Source organism: Meles meles, chromosome 18 (genome assembly GCF_922984935.1).
Source record: "Meles meles chromosome 18, mMelMel3.1 paternal haplotype, whole genome shotgun sequence".
NCBI classification, from domain to species: domain Eukaryota; kingdom Metazoa; phylum Chordata; class Mammalia; order Carnivora; family Mustelidae; genus Meles; species Meles meles.
In genome coordinates this window covers 18,459,286-18,483,333 of record NC_060083.1, presented here as the reverse complement: position 1 = coordinate 18,483,333, position 24,048 = coordinate 18,459,286, and the positions used below count along the sequence as shown (strand labels likewise).

Below are 24,048 nucleotides of genomic sequence, written 5' to 3'. Positions count from 1 at the left end.
AGATCTTTAAGAGGTATTTCACACTCTATCGAAAAGGTGAGGGAAGCCTGTTTCAGTCTATGGCTCCTTCATCTCTTTTAGGGTGGGCTGGGCAGGGCCATCGTTGAGGACTTCTGCTCACGTGGGACCAGGTGACGAAGAGACCCCTGGGAGGTCTGAGAATCTGGAACAGGTTGTCTGAGTGTCTGAGTTCTGGCCCTTTGGTGAGTTACCTCAAGTCAAACCCTTTCCATACCGGGGTGGAGGGAGGGAACTTAGGACCCCTGGCTGTCTGGGAGGGTGTTCTGAGAACTTCTATGACAAATGTGGGTACTTTCCTGGAATCTGAGGCACCTGTTCTCCACCTCAGGGCTTGATGCTTGGTGAGGGGCTCTGAGGAGGGAGGATCCTAATGCCTTATGCAGGGTACAAAGGTCATGATAAATAAAGGACAGGGTGACAAGTCTGGGTAATCTGGATTGGGGTCCTTGCCAGAGCACAACTTTGGAAAAGCCCCCAGTGTCCCGGAGCTTGAATATGCTCACGTATAAAGCAGGAAAAACACCTGCCCACCCCACCATGGTGGGCTGTTGAATCAGATGGTGAGGGTACATGTGAATGCTCCCCCAAAACTGGGAGGGCTCAGAAAAGCAGGTCATGCCTCAACCCCCCATCCCGGAAGCCCAGGCCTGGCTGGCCTCTGCAGTCTGTAGAGGGAACCTGAGGCCTCCCAAGAAATATATTCTCCTCCAGAGAGAAGCCTGACCCTAATCTCACTGCACTGGGGTCACCCCAATGTAATACCTGCCTCCTTCCTTCACTAGGAGAACGAATGGAGCTCATTTGTGTAAAGGAAGATGATAAATACCAAATATTTCCTATTTATCATATACCAGACTCTGTGCTCGGCTTCTATTACCTGACGTAATTAAGTATTCGTACTAACTCTCATATATATGAGATGTACCACAGGACACATAGATCATATGATAAATGATGCAAATATGCATGAGAGATGATACGGATAGAGCTCCATTTTCTCATTGTAGAGGCAATGAGAGGATAGGAACTCAGGTCTCTCTGCGTCCAAGGATCTTGCTTCTCTCTCGGTGATTTTCTGTTCTTCTTCACATGGTACAGAGCAAGGACAGAGTTCCTCTGGGTGGGTGGGGGTAAAGCCATGGTGATGCTCAGTAAATGTTTGATTCCTTCCAGCACCTTCTTTAGAAGGGAAAGGGAAGGACCTCACTCCTGAGAATCACCAGGACCCTGGAAAGGCCCCAAGGTAGCCTGGCCCTGCGGGGTGGCATACAGAACATCAGGCCACACCCCAGGGAGCAGCCGGGGCTCTGGGCTATGGGACAGAAGCACAGGAGGCAGACATCCCCGTGTTTGGCCACAGGCCAAGGGACCAACAGTGCCAGTGAGCCAGGTGTCTTATCCTGGCTCAGGGAGCCTGGAAGGGCCTGGCACCAACAGGGAAAGCTATTCTTGTAATGGAGCCAAGGGAGCCCACAGCCTGCCTGGGCTTCACTGTGTCTGCCGAAGCCACCTGCTGTGTGCCAAGTGCTGTCTCCTACAAACCACACTTACTTACAGTGGAGGACAACCTCTGACAGACGGGGTTTTCATCTGCATCTCAGATAAACCAGTGGTTCTCAACCAGCAACAGTTTTGCCCCACAGGAGACCCCGGGCAGACAAAACTTAGGGTGGAGGGAAGGTACTACTGGCCAGGAATACTGCTAAACATACCACCATGAACAACACAGCCCCTCCTGACAAAGAAGAATCTGGTCCACGGGCACCTAGCTCCATTGGTTAAACGTCTGACTTCGACTCAGGTCATGATCTCAGGGTCCTGGGATCGAGTCCTGTGTTGGGCTCCCTGCGCAGAAGGGAGTCTGCTTGTTCCTCTCCCTCTGCTCCCACCCCTGCTCATGCTCTGTCTCTCAAATGAAATCTTAAAAAAAAAAAAAATCTTAAAAATCTTTTAAAAAAAAAAAGAATCTGGCCCAAAATGTCAATAGTGCCCAGAGAGAGAAATTCTGAGACAAAAACTGTTCTAGGAGAAGCTTACCAAGTTCACATAGCTGATGAGTGCTGGAATCAGCTTCCTGGTACTGATTCTCTGATTCCGACACCAAGACTCCTCCTCGATATCTGTGATGGGGAGACAGTGCCAGCCAAGGCCAAGGCAACCTGAGAACAAACAAGCTTGCACTCCCTCCAGCAGACAGATGCTGGAGATCCTGGGCCCTGCTGAAATGCCCTGGCGGGAAGCATCCTGAATTTTCCTACGATGATGGAGTCATTGGCAGCAAAAGGCTTGGAGATGTAAATGAAAACTTCTTTGTATTTGGAATTTTAGAAGTGGTCGATTCCCTCTGTGACTGCCCTTCCCCTCACCCGCTCCCCAAACATAGCATCAGTCCTTAAGTGCTCATGGCCTGGGGGAGCTCTCCACGGTCCAGAGTGAACCACACTGCCCTCTCACTAAAACTGGACAGTCACCCTGACCGGGTCCCTAGGGGCAGGCCAGATCGTTTGTGCCACATGGGTCAAGAGCCTGACACCAGTAAGAGTACAAGTGGACAGACGAGTACAAGGACAGCCATGGTAGAGAGGAGGCGGACCTCATCCTTCTCTCAATGCCAGTTGGCACCATGTACCCCAGAAGCTAAGTCCCTATTCATGATGGTCCCAAAATTAATTAGGTCTGACCTCAGGAGGAAACCCTGCATCTGACCATTTGGTGGCCACACATTCCTAAGAGTGGGCAGCTGAGCACTGAGTTCCCACTCTTACTCGGGTCCCCTGGACCCCTTAGTCCACACACAGGCAGTAGTTTCTGGGGTCCCTTCGGTCCATGCTGCAGAAAGAACAGCATCCCGACCTCTGGAATCCTACTCGACCAGACTGCTCCCAGCCACAGGCATCACTGAGGGACTGGCAACCAGAGAGGGAGGCCTGAGACCCCACAGAACTCGTCAGAGCTCCAAAGCCAAATGGGATACTTTGCCTGAAATAAAGGCTCTTCCTGCTGGGGAAACTGGAAAGCCCTTGATTAATAATTCCAAGAGCATGGGCGCCTGGGTGGCTCAGTGGGTTAAGCCGCTACCTTCGGCTCAGGTCATGATCTCGGGGTCCTGGGATCGAGTCCCGCATCGGGCTCTCTGCTCGGCAGGGAGCCTGCTTCCCTCTCTCTCTCTCTGCCTGCCTCTCTATCTACTTGTGATCTCTCTCTGTCAAATAAATAAATTTAGAAAAAAAAATAATTCCAAGAGCAGAACCTCACCGCTTCTCCGAGTTCTGGCCAGGAAGGCCTCAGCCAGCGATGGCCTGGCCAGCCGGAGCTGAGAACTTCATTTGCGTGTGAAGGCCAAGCTGTGGCAGACAAGCCTGCCTGCTGGTCACTGGAAGGCTCTGAACATGAACATGGCAAGGCACACAACCTGAGCTACAGAGAGGACGGGGCTAAGGACTGGGCGAGAGCTAGTACTGCAGGGGGAGAGGACCAGTCAGTAAACTCACTGGGGGGGCACCTGAGTGGCTCAGCGGGTTAAGCCTCTGCCTTTGGCTCAGGTCATGATCTCATGATCCTGGGATCGAGCCCCACATCGGGCTCTCTGCTTAGCAGGGAGCCTGCTTCCCCCTCTCTCTGCCTGCTTCTTTGCCTACTTGTTAACTCTCTCTCTGTCAAATAAATAAATAAAATATTAAAAACAAAACAAAACACCTCACACTGGGATCTGCTGCCAACCCTCCAGGCTGCTTGTTCTCTTACTAGTAGTGTTTAACTTTGAGCATTTGAACTAACCTGGTGGGCTTTGAAAAATCCCGATGCCTAAACTTCAACCCAGGAGCCTCTGGAGGGGGACCCAGACATAGCGTTTAAAGCTCTCCCAAGTAATTCCAACAGGCAGCCAAGGTTGAGAATCACAGGCTGTAATCTTCCCTTTCAGCCTTGATGAGCTCTCCTGGTACATGATGATTCTGGTTTTCAGTACCCGAGTATTGTTTGTGCTCTAGAGTCAGTAAGGCACACCAAGCACTTGAGCTTCACCAAGAAAGGATCAGAAGAGTCCAACAAAGGCAAGACTCTTAAATTTTAAGCAATAACAAAACAGGGCACCTGGGTGGCTCAGCTGGTTAAGTGTCTATCTTCGGCTCCAGTCATGATCTCAGGGTCCTGGGATCGAGCTCTGTATCAGGCTCTCTGCTCCACAGGGAATTTGCCTCTTCCCCTCCCCCACCCCCCAGACTCATGCACTCTCTGTCTCTCAAAGTAAATAAATAAAAATCTTTAAAAAAAAAAACAATCAAACAGTAATCATATTTTTGCAACATCTTTCTTATCTAAAACCATGCTCAACCAGGATGCTGTCAAGCACAATTCTTTAAAAAAAAAAAAAAAAAAAGAAGAAGAAGAAGACGACGACGATGACGACAACGACAATGTAATCACGTCCCTCCAAACACTCAGTAGCTCCCCATGACCTACAGCAGACAGCCTGGGGTCCCTCACAGCCAGTCTCTGGCCTAGGCTTCTGACATTCCCTCCTCTCCGGCCTCTTCCAAGGACACACCTTGCATACCCTGGGCCCACCTGTCCCGGAGCTTCATGGGCACTGCTCCACAGCCCCACGATGTCCTCATCTGCCCCTTCCCCTTGTCAAAATTCTATTCCTCCTAAAGGCTGAGCTAAAATGCCACTTCTTCCTGGAGTTCTTCCAGTCCTCCCAGTTGTAATGACTCCCTCTCCCCTCTGCCAGGCACTGCCCCCGCCACGCACAGTAGAGCTAATTCTCTCAAGACAATTCTAATTAAAGGTATATACTTATGTATCTTCATACCTCTAAAAATAGGACATTCGCCTGCGGGCAGGGGATGTGTCTTATCCATTGTGGCACAAAGTGGGCCCCTCAGGGAACACAAAATGAATGAATGAATGAATGAATGAATGAACGAACAGCAGGTTGAATCAACTACACATTGTGGATATGTATTTGCTTCTCCACAGCTGAGAACTTAGCCAACACGTGCTGTTTGGTTGTGAGATGCTCTCCCAGCAAACAGACTGAAATACTTTCCCAGGAAGGTAGCCTTGGATCCACCGAGTAAAGTCATCGTTGCCCGTGTTTCGCGTTAATCCTCTGGTTTCATTAGCATGCCAGATAATTAGCACCCCTGTGCAGGCGAGGCAGACAGTAGGTTGTATGAAGGAAGCCGCCTATGCTGTGGAATGGCAGGCAGGGGTGCAGGGGGAGGGACAGAGGCTGATGCCATGGGTTCCTGGGGACAACCCTACCTGTGTCCACTGGGTGCCTCTCCCCGCTGTGAACCCCTCCCTGCTCCACCCTCTCTGCACTCAGAAGTGCCCCCTCCAGGCTGACAGCCAGAGAGCTGTGGAGCCATCCAGGTTTGCAGGGAGATAGGGGCAGGAGGCTGAGGATAGGGACGCTGCCCCGTGCTCCCCTCCCAGCATTAGTTCTTGGTCATTCACTGCATAAGAAGGTGAAACAGGGGAATGAATGCAACCAGGAAATTTGAGACCCTGGCGATCTCCTAAATCTCTTGTGCAACGGTCATATGCACAACATGGGAGGAGGAAAGGACCTCCCTCATGGTGTCATTGGGACCTGCTTGCAACATTGCCTGGCACAGAGCAGATGCTCCATAGACGCGCTTGCTTCATTTAGTGGTAGTTCGATGAAATGGGATCCACGTGGGAGACTTTCCTTTCTGCCCCACTGAGGAGGGGCTGCTACGTGAATTCCCCAGAGACTGAGACGGGGCCCGCACCAGTACCAGGCCTCTGCCGGGGGAGGCTCCAGGGAAGTGATGAGATACCAAGACAAGGCCAAAGAATTAGGATCTGTCTAGGAGATGAACGTCTCTATCCTGGGATACCATGGCATTTGGAAGGAGTCTGTGGTTGCCTTGACAACAGCTGAGTAGAGACCTACTGACCTTCCAACTCCCTCCCCACCCACGAACATTCTCTGGTGAACACCTTACCCCTGGTCCATCCGGGAATCCCTACCCCTCAGAGCCCAGCATGGCAATTACAACTCCAACTCTATCCTCTGAAAACTGGCAGTGGGAGGACAACGAGAAACATTCATCCTGCCTTCACAGGAGGAACTGGAGCTGGCCCCCGGCTGATGAGGGAATGTTCTTCTTTGCATAGGAACACCAGCTCATAAATGTAGAAAGAACGATACAATGGGGGGCACCTGGGTGGCTCAGTGGGTTAAAGCCTCTGCCTTTAGTTCAGGTCATGATCCCAGGGTCCTGGGTTCGAGCCCCGCATCAGGCTCTCTGCTCAGCAGGGTGCCTGCTTCCCTCTCTCTCTCCCTGCCTGTCTCTCTGCCCACTTCTGGTCTCTGTCAAATAAATTTAAAAAAAAAAAAAAGAAGGATACAATGGTAGAATCACTATTCTGCCACCTCTGATGAAACTGTTAATTCTGGTTCAACTATCAGGGTAAACAAAACATTTGCAGGGTACCATAGCATCTACCATCCCACACATGGTGGAGACCATCTGATTATGGGAGAAGACGCAACAGAGGACCCAGCAGGCGCCACCTTAACCACGTGATCAGAACTAGCATCTCTAAGAGTGGGACAACCACATAATACACTCTTCCTGCTATGATACCAAAGGAGGTCTACCGTTTTATCTCTGGCGTCTTCTTGCCAAAGTCATTACCCTCAATCTCATCAGGTCCTGATACATGACTCCCCATTTACAAGAAACGCAGGGAAAGAAGGAGCAGGTTAAACGAAATCACAAGGCAATAATCAGATTGTATAAGACCATCGTCGTTCTCTTCCAGAAGTCACTACGAAAAGTGTGAATCACGGCATTATTCATAATCACCGAAAATGGAAATGACTCAAACGTCCATCAACTGATGAAGATAAATCAAAAGAGGCCCATTCAGCCCATGGACCATCATTTAGGAATAAAAAGGAATGGAGTTCTGACACATGCTACAACGTGGATGAAACTTGAAAACATTATGCTATATAAAAGCTCTTTCACAAAAGACCACATACTGTAGCGTATGTATGATTGCATTTGTAGGAAGTTTCCAGAATAAGCAAATCCGTGGAGACAGACCGCAGGTTAGTAATCACTTGAGGCTAGTGTGGGGAGGGGGTGGAGGAAGGAGGATGGGAACAAATGGCAACCGCTAATGGGGACCGAGTTTCTTTTTGGAGTAATGAATATGTTTTGAAATTCACAACACTGAACGCATGAAACCCGCTGAATTTAACACTTTCTATGGGTAAACTGTACAATAGAAGAATTGTATCCCAATAAAGCTATTTTTAAAAAACTGTGTGTGTGTGCTATGTTGGGGGAGAGCTCTTTGATTAAAGAGACAGGAGAACCGAATGCACCACACGAATCTTGATTGTTTCTTGAGTGGATGCTGAATGTTTAAAGTTAAAAAGCTGTAAAAATGTTTGGGGGACAAGTGCAGAGATTTGAGTAAGAATGGGAAGCAGCTGGTGAACAGTCAGCCGGAGCACACACAAGGAAGGCAATAGAGTCTGGCCGGAAGATAGCTCCTGAAGACAGGGCCCGGGTGAGGGGGCGTCCGAGCAGAACAGGAGCCCTAGGGAGAGGGAGATGGTCTCTGTTCAACAGAATGGAACAAACAAGTAGATAAGGTAATGGGAGGCTGGTTTCCTACTGCTGGAAAAAGGAAAGGCTAATCTGCAAAGAGGAAAAATCTAGAATGAACCTTGTGATAGTAGATCAGAATTGGAAGTATTGGTGTGAGGGGGCCTGGCTGGCTCAGTTGGGGAAGCATGTGACTCTTGACCTCAGGGTGGGGAGTTCAAGCCCCACGTTGGGTGTATGAAGTACTGGTGTGAGATTTTTGTGTGATGGTTTTCCCTGTAGATGCAAATGTATTATGTAAGTATCCAAGTTCTGTCCACTGAGCCCAGGAGCAGTGGAGCCCTCACTGAGACAAGTCTAGAACCTGGATCTTCATTCTAAACAGCATTTCCCACTAAAAGGAACCAGAGTTCACTGGAGAGATGACCAATTGCAGGACTGAATAAGGAAAAGAAAAAGATGAACCTGGAACATCCGGCTGGGCCAGAAGCTGCTAAAGAGGTCAAAAGTTGCAGGGAAAGGTCAAAAGAACACAAAAGTCAGCTTGAAGAGGTTCCCAAGAATGGGAAAATTGGAGTTTCGAAATGATGACATGAACCCATTGAATAAAACAGATTTTGATTAAAGATTAGAACCCATTGAATACAATAGAGATCTGAAACTATATTGATTTAAATAAATAAATGAATAAAAAGGGAAAAGAGAGCTCATCTGTATTTTAGAAAGTCAACTAATAAATGTGGATGAAATGATGGAATTAGAAAATCACCATTTGGGGAGCATCACTGTAACAACTCAGGCAAGAAAAATCGATGATGATAGAGCCAGAGGGTGAGAGAGGGTTGAGAAATGGAGCTTTAGATGGTCTCAAAGTATCTCCCTGGAAGATACCAGGTTAAATCAAGGAATAAAAATTAACATGGTAAGTATTGGGAAAAATAGGCATCATGTGCCTCTGGACAGGAGGAAGTGAGAAGAATCCTGAATCAATTCTGAGATATTCAGCCAAAAATGTGTTACCTGGGGCTAATCAAGAGGGAAACCCAAACAGAAAATCCTTCTGCAAGATGGCGGCCCTTGAATCCTAAAAAAATATCAAGGTCATGAAAGTCAGAGAGAAACTAAAAAACAGTGACCAAGAAAAGGAGGCTTGGGGCATTGGACAACTGGGGGCTTTGACAATGGGGGGATTTGACAGCTAAATGACCCCTTTGCGAGGTCCTCTAGCCAGAGAGGACATCAGTGGGACATGGGGGAAAGGACACATAGGAATTCTTTGAACTTGTCTTGAAACATGTTTGAAATTTAAAAATATATATATACATATCATCTGTTTTTGGAAGATTTGTAGAGCCTCCGCAGTATTGCCCCTGGACTCTACAAACTTTGGCTGTTCAGGCTCAAGGAATCTCTACCGCTCAGCCTCCCCACTAGACTGATCATCTTGAATCAATTTACTTACTGATTTCCATTTCTCTAGAGCTTGCCCAGAATATAGGAAGCACTCAGAAGATGTTTGTCAAATCAATGTTCTGGGCAGCTCATAGCCGTAGAGACTGGCTGGCCTATCCTGGGACATGCCCATGGTCGGTAAATATCTCCAGATAATGGGCTCGAGTACGCCTCTCTGCAAACCACAGAGCATCTGTCCGCCCTGCAGCAATGAGCCTTGTGTCCTGGACAGCTCCTAAGGGGCACACTGCCTGCGATCCCAGGCTCCAAGGAGCCATGTTCTTGCCTCATTGCTTTGGAGAGAACAATGGCTCCTGTTTGTTTAATCCCGGCCCATTGTGGCAGCCTCGATTGTACAGAGCTCACTTATGATTCATGTGAATGTCACTTGAGCTCCCAGAGGTCTGCAGCCATAATTCAACATTTGTTAATAGCCACTTAAAATGTCCCTGAAATAGCTAACAGGCCCAGGGGACAGAAGGTGTTCTGCTAAGAAATCATTCCAGGAAGGCAGAAGCAGCCTTGGCCCAAACTTTAGAAGACACGGTTATTGCCAGTTCATGGGGACGCTGCTCTCTCATCACTGACTCCTCGTGCTCCATGAACAGAGGGACAAGCCCCTCGCAGGGGCCCCAGGGAGAAGGTGGGAACCTGGAATCCCCACATCGTCCCGGGGGACATGCGAGAGCCTCATCGCAACTGCCACCTCCATGGGGAAGGAGAAAACACAAGACGGCGCTCTGGAGAGTCCCACCGGAAAGCCTCAGTTTACACCACATAAAGGAGGAAACAGAAGACTATAGTCCTGGAGGAGAAGTCAAAAGTTTGCCATGTGGGCGGAAATGGCAGGAGGGAAACGGGGGAGCAGAAACTCAGAGAGGCTGAGGTCTATGGTGACATACATTACAAATTCTTCAGTTCTCCCCAAAACAAACTGAGTAGTTACTTGCCCAACTAACATCTGATTATAGAATCTGAATCGAGACAGTCTCGCTCTGGAGCCCAGCTCCTAACAACTGCACCCTTCTGCCACCTGCCCATTCACCCGTCAGGGCACACCTGGATTGGACCTTCAGATGCAAGTCACCAGTTCAGAGGCAGAAGTGGGAATTCTCACTTCCAAGCTCTAGCCACCTGCATCCTTAAACACATCTGCTTCTCCCAAGGTCATCCTTTCTGCCACCCAGAGTCTGACTTAAAATGCGGACGCAGGAGCACCGGGGTGGCTCAGTCAGTCAAGCGACTGCCTTCGGCTCAGGTCATGATCCCAGGGTCCTGGGATTGAGGCCCGCATTGGAGGGGGGGGGGTGGGGTCCCTGCTCAGCAGGGAGTCTCCTTTTCCCTCTCTCTCTACCCCTCCTCCCCCCACTCATTCTCTCTCCTTAGCTCACTCTCAAATAAAAAATTTTAAAAAATAAATAAGGCACCTGGGTGGGAGCCTCTGCCTTCCGCTCAGGTCATGATGTCAGGGTCCTGGGATTGAGCCCCGAGTCGGGCTCTATGCTCAGCAGGGAGCCTGCTTCCTCCTCTCTCTCTGCCTGGCTCTCTGCCTACTTGTGATCTCTGTCAAATAAATAAATAAAATCTTTTAAAAAATAAAAAATAAATAAACTAAATAAGTAAATAAACAAGACGTGGAGGCAGAGGCAAACAGGGCAGGCTGGGCAGAATCAAATGCACAAAGGCCTGAACTCCACATTTGGCAACTTGGAGAGATCCCAAGTGTCACCCTGGCAAGAAGGGACTTTTTCTCTAGCATCTCAACTCTCCGAAGAGGGTGCCGTGGGCTTGCTTGGCCCCTCTGCCTTGCCTGCTGAACTAAGCCTGGGCAGTCTTCCTGCTTGGCTGCAGGTCTGGCAGCTGCCAGGTTCCTTGTACCCAGGAGAGGACACAGGTAAGTTGAGGGAGCTTAGGCCTAAACCCCAATTCTTTGGAGCTGAAGATTTGCCAACGAATGGCCTTTCACCCAGCTCAGTCCTATACAAATAAGTTTGATGTCCCTACAGAAGACAGCCCCAGGAAATCAAAAGGCATGACTCTAATCCCCAAGAGGGCCACCATCTTGCTAAGTGACCTTGTGCCAGTCACCAGACCTCTCTGAGCCTCATTTGTATTCAACTGGGAAACAGATACATCATTACCTCTTCTACTATGAGTTATCCAGAGGCTCAAATAAGCATCTTGTAACAAAAGCATCCCAGATCTGGAACCAGAGTTCCTGGTTCAAATCCCAGTTCCATCAATTCCTAGCTAAGTGACATTAGCCCTGCATCTAACTTTCCTGAGCCCCATTTTTTCCATGGGAAAAAGGGTTACCCATATTCCATCATTCCCAAGGCAATCGTGAAGACCGAATGAGGTGCTTGACCCAGAACAGTGCCTGGGATATATTCCGGGCTCCGAAAATGTTAGTAATTCACAGGTTTTGTCAACTACACAGGGATAACCAAACAGGAGGAATTCCAGTTGGGACACAGTCATAGGGTCTCCAGTGGCTCGTTCCCCCCAGCAGGAACAGGAGCTGAGCGCTGGGCTTCACGGCAGCCTCATTCCCCATACTCCTGAGACTTGCTGGTGGCAGTATGGACTTCCCCAAAAATCTTTCTGCTCTTGGAATCTCCCTCACTGGGTTTTATCACTGGCTCATGTTAGCCCTAACAAAAATAACAGTAGCGACAAAACAGTTGTCCCTCTACATCTGGCCCGTTGCTAGAAGTTTCACTTCTAGCATTTCCTTCCATGGCTGCCAACAATCCTAGGAGGCAAGTGCCAAGGTTATTATTATTTAACAGATGGTGAAACTGAGGCCTGGAGAGGATAAATAATTTTCCCAAGGTTTCTACTGAGCTGTTTTTGACTCCCAGAACCCTTCACTTCTGACACCAAATGTGTGGGCTGTTCTCCTCACGCCAAGTGATTCTGATGCTAACTACCCAGAACGTGCAGACCCCACAGGCTACGGGCTCGGTCCCACAAGAGTGCACCCCCACGTCAGGTGCCACTAAGAAATCCAGGCCACCCATGCTTCTGACCAGCTAGCTGTACATCAGAGATTCCCACAACCCCCTTCTCACATTCAACAATTTGCTAGAGGGACATAGAGAATTCAGGAAAAATGTATTTATTGGTACTGTTTTATTTATAGGATAATTCAGGTTGTGTCGAAGATATGGGGGAGGGGCACAGAGCATCCATGCCTACCCCCCTACCTACCTCCACGTGTTCACCAACCCAGAAGCACTCCGAGTCCCTTCATGTAGAAGTTTCTGTGGCAATTCATAACACAGGCACTCTGGATTAAGTCATTGGTCGTTGATGACTGACTCGATCCCCAGCCCTCTCTCTGGTCAGACAGTTGGTTCCTCTGGCAACCAGCCTTCATCGTAAAGCAGTCACTTCATCAGCAGAAAATTGGGCATGGCTGAAAGGCCCTTATTAGGAATAACCAAAGATGCTCCTCTCGCTCCAATCCCTCAGGAAATTCCAAGGGTTTTTAAAGCTCTTGTACCAGGAGCCAGGAATGAAGACCAAATATAGGTTTCTTATTAATCAAAAAATCACGGTCCCACAAACCTGGAACATACAACTATGGGGCCCTAAATCCCATGAACACACCACAAAGTTCATCTCCTATGTAATTATCTCGGGTGCCAAAGCCCCTTCATCTTTCCAGCCCTTGCCACTATCCCCTGGTGTTCCAGAACAGGACATTCTCTGGGCCAGATTAGCCTCCTTCCCTATAGCTCAGTCTATCTCTACCCCCACCTACCCCAGAGTTACCTCTAATCCATATACATCCCAGTCCCCAGAACCAGGCCAGACTAAACCACATCCAGGATTTGCTCTCTAGGACTGGATCTAGAGCCCAGATCTTACGACAAATTCCTCTGGGAACTTCAAGGGAGGTATGCATACTTGCTGTGGGAGGCCAGGTCTTCAAACAGCCCCCCAAGCCCTGGCCACAGGCACCCACACACTTCCTGCCTGAACCGAACACCCGTTCTCTTGTGTGCAGGGATGGGCCCACAGCGCCCTTCTCGTCCTGGCTTCTGAAACACTCAGCCTCAGCCCTACCTGGGGTTGCAAAATGGGGTGATCTACAGGCTGGACAAGCTGGCTTGCATCTATGATCAATTCTTTCCAATGTCAAATGCCAAGGACCCTCACCTCTGACTTCAAGTATCTATCTGTTCAGGAAGGAAATAAATCAAGAATGCTCAGCATTGGAAATAACTTTAGAGGCTAGTGAATCCAACTCTTCACCTGACATTGATCTACCCCTACAGCGCTGGTAATAAGCAATTGCGTGGCCTGGCCCGGAGCTGTTGATGGGGCATGGGGTCCTCGAAACTCACAGGAGAGTTCCTCCCAATCAGCCAGTAGCCACCTCTCTGAACTTCTTCCCCTCTCCCACACTGGGGCTAGCTCTGCCCTCGGGCTTTGCAGAGTGAAAGCTTCACTCCTCCTCCCTGAGACTGCCTTGCAAGGATTTGAAGAAGGCAACGGCCCTGCCTTGGGTCACCCACTTTTCCTTTGCAGTCTAACGAGTCTCCATGTTTTCCAACACTCATCACTCATGGTTTTGGTGACCTATGAAGACCATCACCCCTGGTCAGCCAAACACTGCTCCCCATCTCCTGCTTTAGAGACGGGCTCAAGCCACGGACGCCATGAAAGTCTCTACCTTGTGGTTCAAAGCGAGACTGATCCACATCCAGGAAGAAATGGCAGTGAAGGCTGGCTGGGGGAGGGGCGCTGGAAGGGAAGTTTTCAGAGGAGAACTCAGATGTTGCTGAAGGTGTGAGCTAGAACGTGAGCGGCTTGGGGTAGGCAGCAGCTGGGAGAATAGGGAGAGCTCAGCTTGGAGGTTATGGGCAACTTCAAGAAGGGTTTTCCTTGGACAAGAAGCTCCAAAGAGGAACAAATCGGCTGCTCCCAGAGGTGTGAATCCTAATTAGAAAGACGCTCAGATGCTCATTTGATTAAAAAAAAAAAAAAAAAACAAAACAGAAAAACCATTCCTGGAAATTGTTATAGGCCCCCGTAGAGGACACAGATCTAGAAAGTTCAGGGCTTCAAAAACTTTTGAAATGGCTATTTCCTTCTTTCTAAGCCAGACACAGACCCATATGCCTAGGTGGTTCTCCAGGTTACCAAACAGATGGAGAAGCTAAAACTCCTCACCATACAGGCTGTATTCCTTAACAAGGCCTCAGATGGGGTTTCTCATCCAGGTGGTTTATCGGGGGAAAGACTTCAGGGAGTGAGGCTTATAGGATACGGGTAAAGGAGAAAAGGTAAGCCAAGATGTTGAAAGCACAGGAGAATTCCTGCTCGGCCTGATCCCATGGGAAACTCTGGCGTATAAAGCGCTCCGGAGGTCTGTTCCATCTCGAGGCAAGATGGCTGGCAATTCGGACTCCTGGGTCAGCGAGCAGCTGGCCACTGGCCGGCCCCAGGCGGTGGGAGTTGAGTAACTTCCCAGCTATTTCCCCGGAGTGGCAGTGCGATCGGTATGGATATGCGCGGTCAGGAACTCCACCCCTAGCAGCAGCAGAGGGGGTCTGGGCAGCATCTTCCGAAGATGTCCTCGCTAATTTATACGCATGTCCCCGCTCACAAGCATGAGGCTAGTGATGGAAATGTCCAGTCAGTCTGTTACACATAGTGGCTCACGGATAGGAGCTTGAAAGTAGGGTGCTACACCTCCCTGTACCCCACTACAGTCACTCGGCATATCAGAGTGTCTCTGCGCCCACTGCGCAGAGCACTCTAAATAGAACAAATGGGTAAGTAGATCTGGTTACAAAAGGACATTAGTTCCCTCCCCCAAATAGAAGTTAAAAGTTGTAGTTTCAGGGAACAGATGTGGGATCAGAAAAGTAAATGTTGGTTATACTTTATTGCGGTAGAGTTCTACAGGTGGGCAAATCCTTTGGAATCACGCAGTTCAACCCCCTCATTTTACAGATGAGGAAACTGAGGTCCCTAGAGACTAATTACCTTGCCCCATGTTGCACAACTCAACCAACAGAAGTCAATAAATCCAGGTAAATACATTTCTCCCATGTCTTGGGCTTGCATTCGGGAGTATAAATTTCCATGATCACTGAGGTAATCAATACAGAGCATCTCTGAGTCATGAGAAAAAAAGACCTACGAGATAGAAAGATGCTTTAGCATCCAAAGGCTGACACTTTGGGGACTGCGGTCCCCAAATAAAGCCTAATCTGATAAATCTGAAGCTTGGGATAGAAGCTCGCTTATCAAATAATGAACATGTATTTCTGGGGGTATCTGCTACCCAGTCACCACTAAGGCCTGTTTGTATGGACTAGTTTTAAGTCTGCTGCACGGGAGACATGGGATATATGGAATTTCACTTGCAGCGACGATAATGCAGGCCATTAGTTCCAGGTTATAATAGATTGTGGGTCAAATGGCTCAGCAGACCGTTTTGCTATTTCAACCCATTTCCATCAAACAGAAACCCTCAGACCAAAAAGAGAAAACACACAGCACACTTTCAAATATCTCTTGACCTAGGTGATATATTTTTGGTCTGATGGAGAGAACGGGATCCTTGGTACTTTGAAATATGAACTGCAAATTTAGGGCTAAAAGCTGCCGTATTCGGCCTTTGAGGGATATTTTTTTTTAATGGGATCCCATTTCAGCCCTTACTATAGAAATCAGTAGCAAACTAGGTTTCACTTTAGAGAAAAATTTCTAAAACTCCTCTCTTCATTAAGGGAAGGACTTTCTGTAGGAAGGAAAAGGGAACCACCACAGAAGGGGAAAGGGTCCCGTCACCAATTCAATAAGCCCTCGGGTGGCCTTCTTCCATTAGCAGTTCTGGAGGCTAAGGACTCCCGGGACAGAGGCACAGATCTATACACTTACCCCATGTCCAACAAGGCCCTGACTCTGACCTGTGCAGTAGTATTAGCTCTTCTCTGCGTGTGGATGATGTGGGTCATTGTAACAGTCAGCTCCCAGTCACCACCCTATCCATCCAACACGTCAGAATTCAGTGCTTCCAGGAAGACACGACTAATGTCCTACAAACCAGAAGTGGCACCAAGAAACATCGCTCGCTTGCTCGCTCAGCCTGGCAGAAACTGCCTTTCCGACAACATGGCAAAATGCTTACAAAACTAAGCCCCTTACGGATTAAAAGTGCCATGCAGACCACTTGTCCTAGAGCCCAGAGACATCACAGGTGATGGAGAGAGCTGTGGTCTACACCTGTATACTGAGGCAGACAGGAATGGTCTGTACAGAATTTCATGGTCTTCACAGTCCATGGTCCTCATGGCTCTGCATAGTCATAAGGTTGGGCCTCATCCAGAAGCAGGGTCAGGAGAGCTCATTTGGTATCCATGAACACATCTGTGGTTCATCCTTGCAAACATACAACAAACAGGGGGACCGAGGTGGCTTCTGGTCAACGCACAGCTGGACTGTCAAGTGCATCAGAGGAGGGTAACGGGTACTCAGTTATGACCCTAAAATCCAAGGAGGCTGAATTAAGAGGGTGGTTACCACTGGCTCTCACAAATTATCCCCAGTGCTTCTGGCAGAGAGGACAAAACACAGCCCACAAGAGGGGTACTGATCAGACCTAGCTTTGGATTTTGCTTTGACTCTAAGTGGACTTGGAGGGAATCTCCAATGCCCTGAACACGACCCCGGGTTCCCAAGAAGAAGAGAGCAAGCTGACACTGATTGGGCTTGTTCCGCATGTCAGTCAGGACACCTGATGCACAAAAGGTGTGGTCCCAGGCACGCAGACACACAAACATGCATACATTGTGTGACCCAATGGAGATACTCCCAAGCCCCAAATAATACCTATAATTACATCTGGGATGCTACCATAGACAATTTTTTTTCTTTCTTCTCTATTCTTTCCTCCACACTGCCCAAGTGTTCACCCATGAGCTCAGATTGTTTCCGTCATCTGAAAACATATTAAAATAATGACAATAATGTCATCGCGGTGCAGGTGGGATCCCAGATACCTATGCTGGCGAAGGAGGTTGAAAAATCGTTATCTCCCTTTATACCAGCCAGAGTGTCCTCTTACCTTCCAGTAGCTTCAAGCCCACTTAATGCACTTGGAAGGCACAGTCTGAGAGCTTACCATGTGCTAAGCACTTCTAAGCCCTGAGAATATAAGGTCAGGAAAGACAACATGTCTTACAGGGAAGAGGGACAGAAATAGGCAACATATAAGAATTATCTGTGGTTGAAGAATTCAGGTATTAAATCAAATCATCTCTGAGGGCTCTTCTAGCGTAAACACTTTATGAGTCTAAGGCTAGGAAAGGCACGGTGAGTGCTCTGACGGAGGAGGGAGCCAAAATTCTCTTTCAAAGACAGAGGAGGAAGAAATTCATTCAGATTACAGCCATGGAGGGGAGGGCTTGGCAACGGTTTCCGGGAAAAGGCTACAGAGATCTAGAGCGGGATTTTATATATTTTTTTTAAAGATTTTATTTATTTATCTGACAGACAGAGATCACAAGTAGGCAGAGAGGCAGGCAGAGAGAGAGGAGGAAGCAGGCTCCCTGCAGAGCAGAGAGCCTGATGCGGGGCTCGATCCCAGGACCCTGAGATCATGACCTGAGCCAAAGGCAGCGACCTAATCCACTGAGCCACCCAGGTGCCCCTAGAGCGGGATTTTAAAGGACGTGTCGGATTTAAAGAAATAAGCCTGGAGGTGGGGGGTGGGGGGCAAGCCAAAAGTAAGCTCAAAGAGCCCACAAACAGAGGATTCTGGGTCAGTTCAGGAAACAGAAAGCAACTTGTCATCGACAACTGGCCACGGGCAGGGCCATATTCGGCACCCACTGTGCAGAGAACATATCCTACAAGCTGAGATGCCTGCTCTCAACTAGCCCTCCATCTAAAGCAGATGGGAAAGGAGCGGCGAGCTCTCAGATGGCAAGGCCCTGATGGGACGTTGGAACCGGTGCAGAGCACGTGCATTTGGTTGGACAGAGGGACGCCTGCGCGTGCAGTGACGGGACCCACTGTAACAAAAGCTGTACACCTCGTAGGGAGGTCACAGAGCTCCTTGCAGGGGCGGGAGCAGCACGAGCCCCCCGGGGATAGGTCAGAGGCACGGAGATGCAATAGGGGAAGCCCAGGGAGTGGGGAAGGAGAGGATGTTTAGGCCGCAGAACTCGACGGGAACCAAAGCCCGGGGAGAAGTGGAAATCTAAGCATTGCAGAGAACGAAGAACCCCGTGAGCACAGCTCTAGAGCACTGTGCTGTAGAGCTACTGGTTAGTCACAGTAAGGAAGAGTGGGAAGAACACTGGCCTGGAGTCAAGAGAGCCAGCATCCAGCGCAGGCTCAGTCAACACTCCCGTGGGCGACGCAGCAGAGCAAGGGGCCCGCCCCGGATGCACCAGGCCTCCTTCGCCACACCTGGGCTCTGGGCATATTCTGCTGTCCTGGCAGGGTACAACCTGTGGGACAGGTATTACTGTTTCGACTCTTAAAATGGGGAAACTGAGGCTAAGAAAGGTGCCTAAGATCACGGCGCACATGAGGGTACCGGGGGAATTCCAATGCAGCTCTCTCCCCAAAGCCCCCAACCTTCATGCACCTGCTCCTCGTGTAATAAATACGGAGAGCTCAGCCATAGACCTGCCAGCCTTGGGCAAGAATTCCAAGCATGCGAGCCTCCAAAACCCTCACCTCCCCATCTTTGTGACGCTATGTGATACAGGTGACTAAGCTCCAGCTGTGCCTCTAACAAGAGCTCACTGTGGAGAGACCGCTCTTTCTTTTTCTAAGAAATCTCAAATTTTTGGGGTTTTTTTTAAGATTTTATTTATTTGAGAGAGAGCGAGCGCACCTGCACAAGCCAGGGGGAGAGGCAGAGGGAGAAGCAGACACCCTGCTGAGCAGGGAGCCCAATGTGGGGCTCCATCCCAGGACCCTGGGATCATGACCTGAGCTGAAGGCAGATGCTCAACCGACTGAGCCCCCCAGGAGACCCAGAAATCTCAAGTTTAAAGCACAAACACACACAACTACGGAAATCGAGTTAAAAGTGCCAACTGAAGTAAGGACGGGTCATTTGCGTTCCTGACCTTGGAGACAGATGAACCCCAGTGTGAGGAGCAGCGAAGCAACGTGACATAGTCACGTGTTAGTCACACACAATGGAGTTGCCCCCGTCCAGCACTAGTTAGCTATCGAACCCAGCTGGGACCTCCGCTCTAGGAAATCCCACCTCCACAAGGCTCCAAACAGAGAAAGCAGCAGCCCCCTCCAGCCCCCCGGTTCATCCTCACAGCAGGACTCCTGACCTGACTCCTATGGTGGGCTGCAAATAGGGCAGGAACCATGGACAATAATAACCCTCCTCCTAGCAAGGAGAAGGCCCCCCGCCCCGGCCTTCCACCTGCAAGCTGTCACAAAGTACAGAAAGACATTCACTTATAGTGTCTCCCATGCTTCCTCCTCCCAATAACCCTGTGAGTTAGAAAATCACATATTAATAGATGTTACATGACCAAGTCGAAGGCTAGGGAATAAGCTAGAAAATGATGGAGCTCGGATTCAAGCCCATTCAAGCCAAGAAGTGGCTCCTGATCGTAACCTTAGATCATCCAACGTCACGTCCAGAGACACCCCATCCAGATCTCCAACCATGCTTTCTTTCCCCGGAAGGGCAAACACATGCCTATCTGCATTCAGATGGTCCCACATGAGGGCTAGGGGTGTACCTGTATCAGCATGGGACACACGTATTTACACAGCAGTCAGCACTCCACACCTGGCTTCCTGGGACTTATAACCTCCACAAACAGCCTTTCCCTCTGCTAGAACCATGGCTCATTCACTAATTAAAGGGTATTACGCACTTCATTGCACATCAGCTAAGAACTTGGAGTAAGAAAGCGTATGCAAAAGCCTTAGCCTTGGAGATAGCGCTAGGTATGCTTTATGGAAAAAGAAAAACAGAAAAAGCAATCCACCTGGGACCTCCCCTCCCCCATACTTCTCTAACACGTCAGCCACAGCACGTTAAGCAAGAAGCCACCCAGCCTAGGACAAACCCAGGCAGGGCCTGACAAATAAGCCAAATGGAGAGGGATAAGCAGCAGAGAGAATGAATGAGCCAGACCGCCCCTGAACTAGACTTCTCCCATAACCACCTGTGAGGTCCTCTGCCCTCTTGCGGATGCCAGAGCCTTGGAATCAGCATACTATACTCCAGGCCAAAAGGGACAGGTGTACGAAGGGGGAATGGGAAGGATTACCCCTCACCGCAAGGTCTTGGGGTACACCTGGTGCCAAGTCCCCTCTCAGAGGCTCGGCATGGTGTCCCACTGTGATCAAAAGGGGAGAAAGATCAGCCGTCCACCTGAGGCCCCCTCCAGATTTACTTTTTGACACTTCCCCAATAGCTCGGGGATCCAGCCCTGAGGCTCACCCCCTTTTCAGTGCTGGGGGAGGTCAGACATTGAGGGTCAGTCCAAGGGGGAACACGCAGCCAGATCCGTCCTGGATTTGGTGAGGACGGCCGAGAGTGCCACGCCGGTCACTATGTAATAAACCATAACCACAAGCAACTTTGCTATTTGAGAGACAGCCTGGAGAGGTCAAGGCCCATGTGAGGCTGAAAGGCCTGATCTTGGGCCTCTTGGGACTCCAATGATTCAAACGATGGGCTAAGGGCAAAACAGCAGCCGTGGGTCTAAGGATCCTGCTTGGAACTGGAATTTGATCATGAATGGAGATGAAATCACTAGTTGGACACGCAGTTATGAGGATGCTTGGGAACTCGGCCCAGGGTCTGCTACCGACTGCAGTTTCCCTCTGTGTGTTCCATGGGTGTTCAGGCAGACAGAGGAACAGCTGAGAGCATATTCGAGCGGCAAGATGCAGTGGTGAAGCTGAGCGTTACCACGGCACTAGAAAGCACGGGTGGGAGACAGGGATGGTCTCAGCCTCCAGGAATGCGTCACTGTCCCCTTCTCAAGCCACCTGAGACATCATGTGTGTGTGACATGTTTCAGGGTCCTGTTTGCTCCATTTAGAAGGACTTCCAGTAGGGCTGGTCCCTCCCCCCAGCTCAGACCCTCTTCCTCTTTATACTAAAGAGGTTACCACGGATTTTGTTGTGTTCTCCCTTGGTGTTTAAAAACGGAGGGTAAAAACAGCACCCCCAGGAAACAGAGCTCTATGGGATGCAAGGGGCAATGGCTCGTCCTCCCTGGCACTCTGGGCTTTTCCAGAATCCCAGACAGCCACCTGGAATCACAGAGGCTGCAGGCAGAGCCTGTTTGTGGCATTAGCAGAAACTCAGAGCGAGAGGCCAGTACGCAGTGGGCCGGAGAGTGGGTGGGGAGTGGATGCACTCTCGGCAAGGTAGGGCGGGTCTCCACGAGGCAGAGGGCCCACACAAGTGCCGAGGACAGAGTCCAGTTCCTTTGCAACTGCTGCACCTGCCACCCAGAATCTACCATGTCCATTTAGCTCCAGGCTCTGAGACTCCAAAGCTCCGGGTTCTCCCTAAGACAGCTGTGGGGAAAGCAGCCACCCTGGGTTTCCGGAGTGTCCCATGGCCCCCGATGCCCCAGACTCGACTGGGAGCAAGGAGGGGTATGCAGCTGCAGTCTGACCCCTTATCCCGAGTTATGCCTGACAGCCCACTAATTGGGCAGAGGACCCCAGCAGCGACAGCTCTCCTCCCATCCATTCTCTGCCCCTCTAGGAAGCCCCATCCTGAACGTGAGCCACATCCCCCTCCGCCTTTCGTCTCTACTCAGCTCCACACTCCTCCTCCAGGCTTTCCAATCCCACAGCTGCTCGCCCCCTCCCCACACCACTCCTCTCGCAAGCACGCCGTTAAGCGATTGCACAGACAGCAAACCGAGCCTTTGAGTTTCAAGCCGAAGCTCCCAGAAGGGCCAGCCTAAACCGCCTCAGCCTCACGGACACCACCCTGGCCACTCTCCTACACACGGGCCTCCACTTACAGCGCTCCTCTCGGGCCCAAGCACCCTGGACATCTCTTTGCTTCCAACCTGCCAGCAGACCAGGAGACCGGGGTCCCCCGGCCTCTCCTCTCCCCACACGGAGCTTGGAATCCACACAAGAAAAGGAAGCCCCGAGACTTCCACCCCGGTGCAGCATCAGCTGCTCCAGCAAGCTCCCAAAGCCACTGGAACCACCCAGGCTGTCTGGAGCCCCACACCCCCTTCTCTGGCAGCTTCAGCTCCAGCCCAGCCCACAGGATGCAGTGCCTGATGCCACTTCCGAGCAGAGAAAGAGAGAGAAAATGCCACCTCGTCAATGACAAGCTGTTCCAATCACACAGCTCAGATCCCAAGTGCCCTGGACAACGGACAGCTCCAGCCTCCTCCCTCTGGTTGGGAGGGAGGCCAACTCAGCACATCTGGGGGACTGATCCCCCCACCGCAGGCCCCCTGCTCACCTTCCACATCTGACCAGGCAACCGTGCCCATCCCAGCAGGCAGACCTCTCCGACCAGTCCCAACAACTCTGGCCAACTACCCTCTTGGCCTTCAACTCCGGCACCACACTCTCCCTCCTGTTCCAAAGCACAGGGAGAACACCCCCAACCCGCCCGCCCTAGGCCAGCCCAGCATGACACTTCTCAAGAGAACCAAGCGCAAAAGTGAGCTGAAAGCCAAGTACTCACGGTGGTGAAGTCCTGGTGGCCGCACTCCTGCCCCTTGAACTTACAGTAGAGCATCATATCCTTCAGGTCATGGCCCACGCGGTGCAGGAACTCCAGCATGCTGAATTGCTTGGGTTTGTAGTGTTTGAAGTTGGCCTTCTGCCGCAAGGCCTCCAGCACCGCGGGGTCAGCCAAGTGCGGGTCAGGGATCTGCAGGTTGACGTCGAGCAGGGCCAGAAGCTCCCCAGCATGGTACAGGTCATTGGTGGTCAGCCTGGAGAACCGGAAGCCGTTGAGGTTGCAGAGGGTCACCGCTGGGAAGACCAGGCTCTGGGCCACCACCTCATCCACCTTGGTGACGTGCTGGTAGGAGAGGTAGTAAGACACCCTCTCGGAGCTCTCCACCAGCAGCAGGCCCAGGGAGCCCACGAAGGCCACGGCCCAGAGCACACGCCGGATGGTCATCGGCCCATACACGAAGATGTGGCGGATGCCGTGGAGGGTCGAGGTGTTGGCGAAGATGTGGATGCTGGAGGGCTGCAGGCTGCCCTCGCTGGGGCTCTCCTTGAGGTCCATGGGGACCCTGTGCCGTTCCGCAACTGGCTTCAGGTTGATCCAATTCCAGGGAAGAGTTCCCAGTCCTCGGGCTCTGCTCAAACCTTGACGCTCAAGAGAGAGAACACGGCAAGGCACGCATCAGGCCGGGCTCCTTGAGTTTATGCCGGGAGCCCAGCCGCACGCCGCCAGGGGTGAGTGTTTATATAAACCCATTCAAACTCTAGCTCCTGATTTTTTCCAGGCGATAAGGAGGGCTGGTTTTATTTAGGGAGACACCAAGGTGATGTGGAAGAGATGTGGGTGGGAAGGGAGAGCTTAGCCAATGGAAATAAAGTCCTCCCCCCTACACACGCCACTAGAGACAAGATTAAAAGCGAGAGCGAGGGAGAAAATGCTTCAAACAAGTCGCTCGGCAGCCCGGAGCCTGTTAACCCGTGCATAATGCCCCGCGTGGAGCATCCCGGGCATGTCGCACGGCCACGCTGATGCACTGCGGGCGGGCGCCGCGCGGAGCCTCCCCAGCCGCCGCCGCCGCTCCGCTCGCCTCCCGGTGCCGCTCCGGACCCCGGATTCCGCTGCTCGCCGCCGGCCGCCGGTCCTCCTCGCCGCCGCCTCCAGGCCCCCTCTCTCGCAGGCGGAATTCCAAATGCCGGCGGGCTGCCGCCAGCGCCCGGAGAGGAGGCAGCGCGCGACCGCGGGGAGAGGCGCGGACCCCGAGGCTGGCAGGACGCGGGGGCTCCACGGGCC

General features: G+C 50.8%; 1 protein-coding gene across 1 annotated transcript in view; it reads right to left on the bottom strand.

The window, feature by feature from the left end:
- ASIC2 (acid sensing ion channel subunit 2) overlaps nucleotides 1–23,610 on the bottom strand; it is a 978,722-nt gene extending 955,112 nt beyond the window's left edge. The window contains exon 1 of the mRNA XM_045983838.1: nucleotides 22,765–23,610. Within this exon, the coding sequence (XP_045839794.1) occupies nucleotides 22,765–23,319 (555 nt within the window). The 5' untranslated portion in view covers nucleotides 23,320–23,610. The remainder of the gene's footprint in view (nucleotides 1–22,764) is intronic.
- Nucleotides 23,611–24,048: the final 438 nt, after the last annotated feature.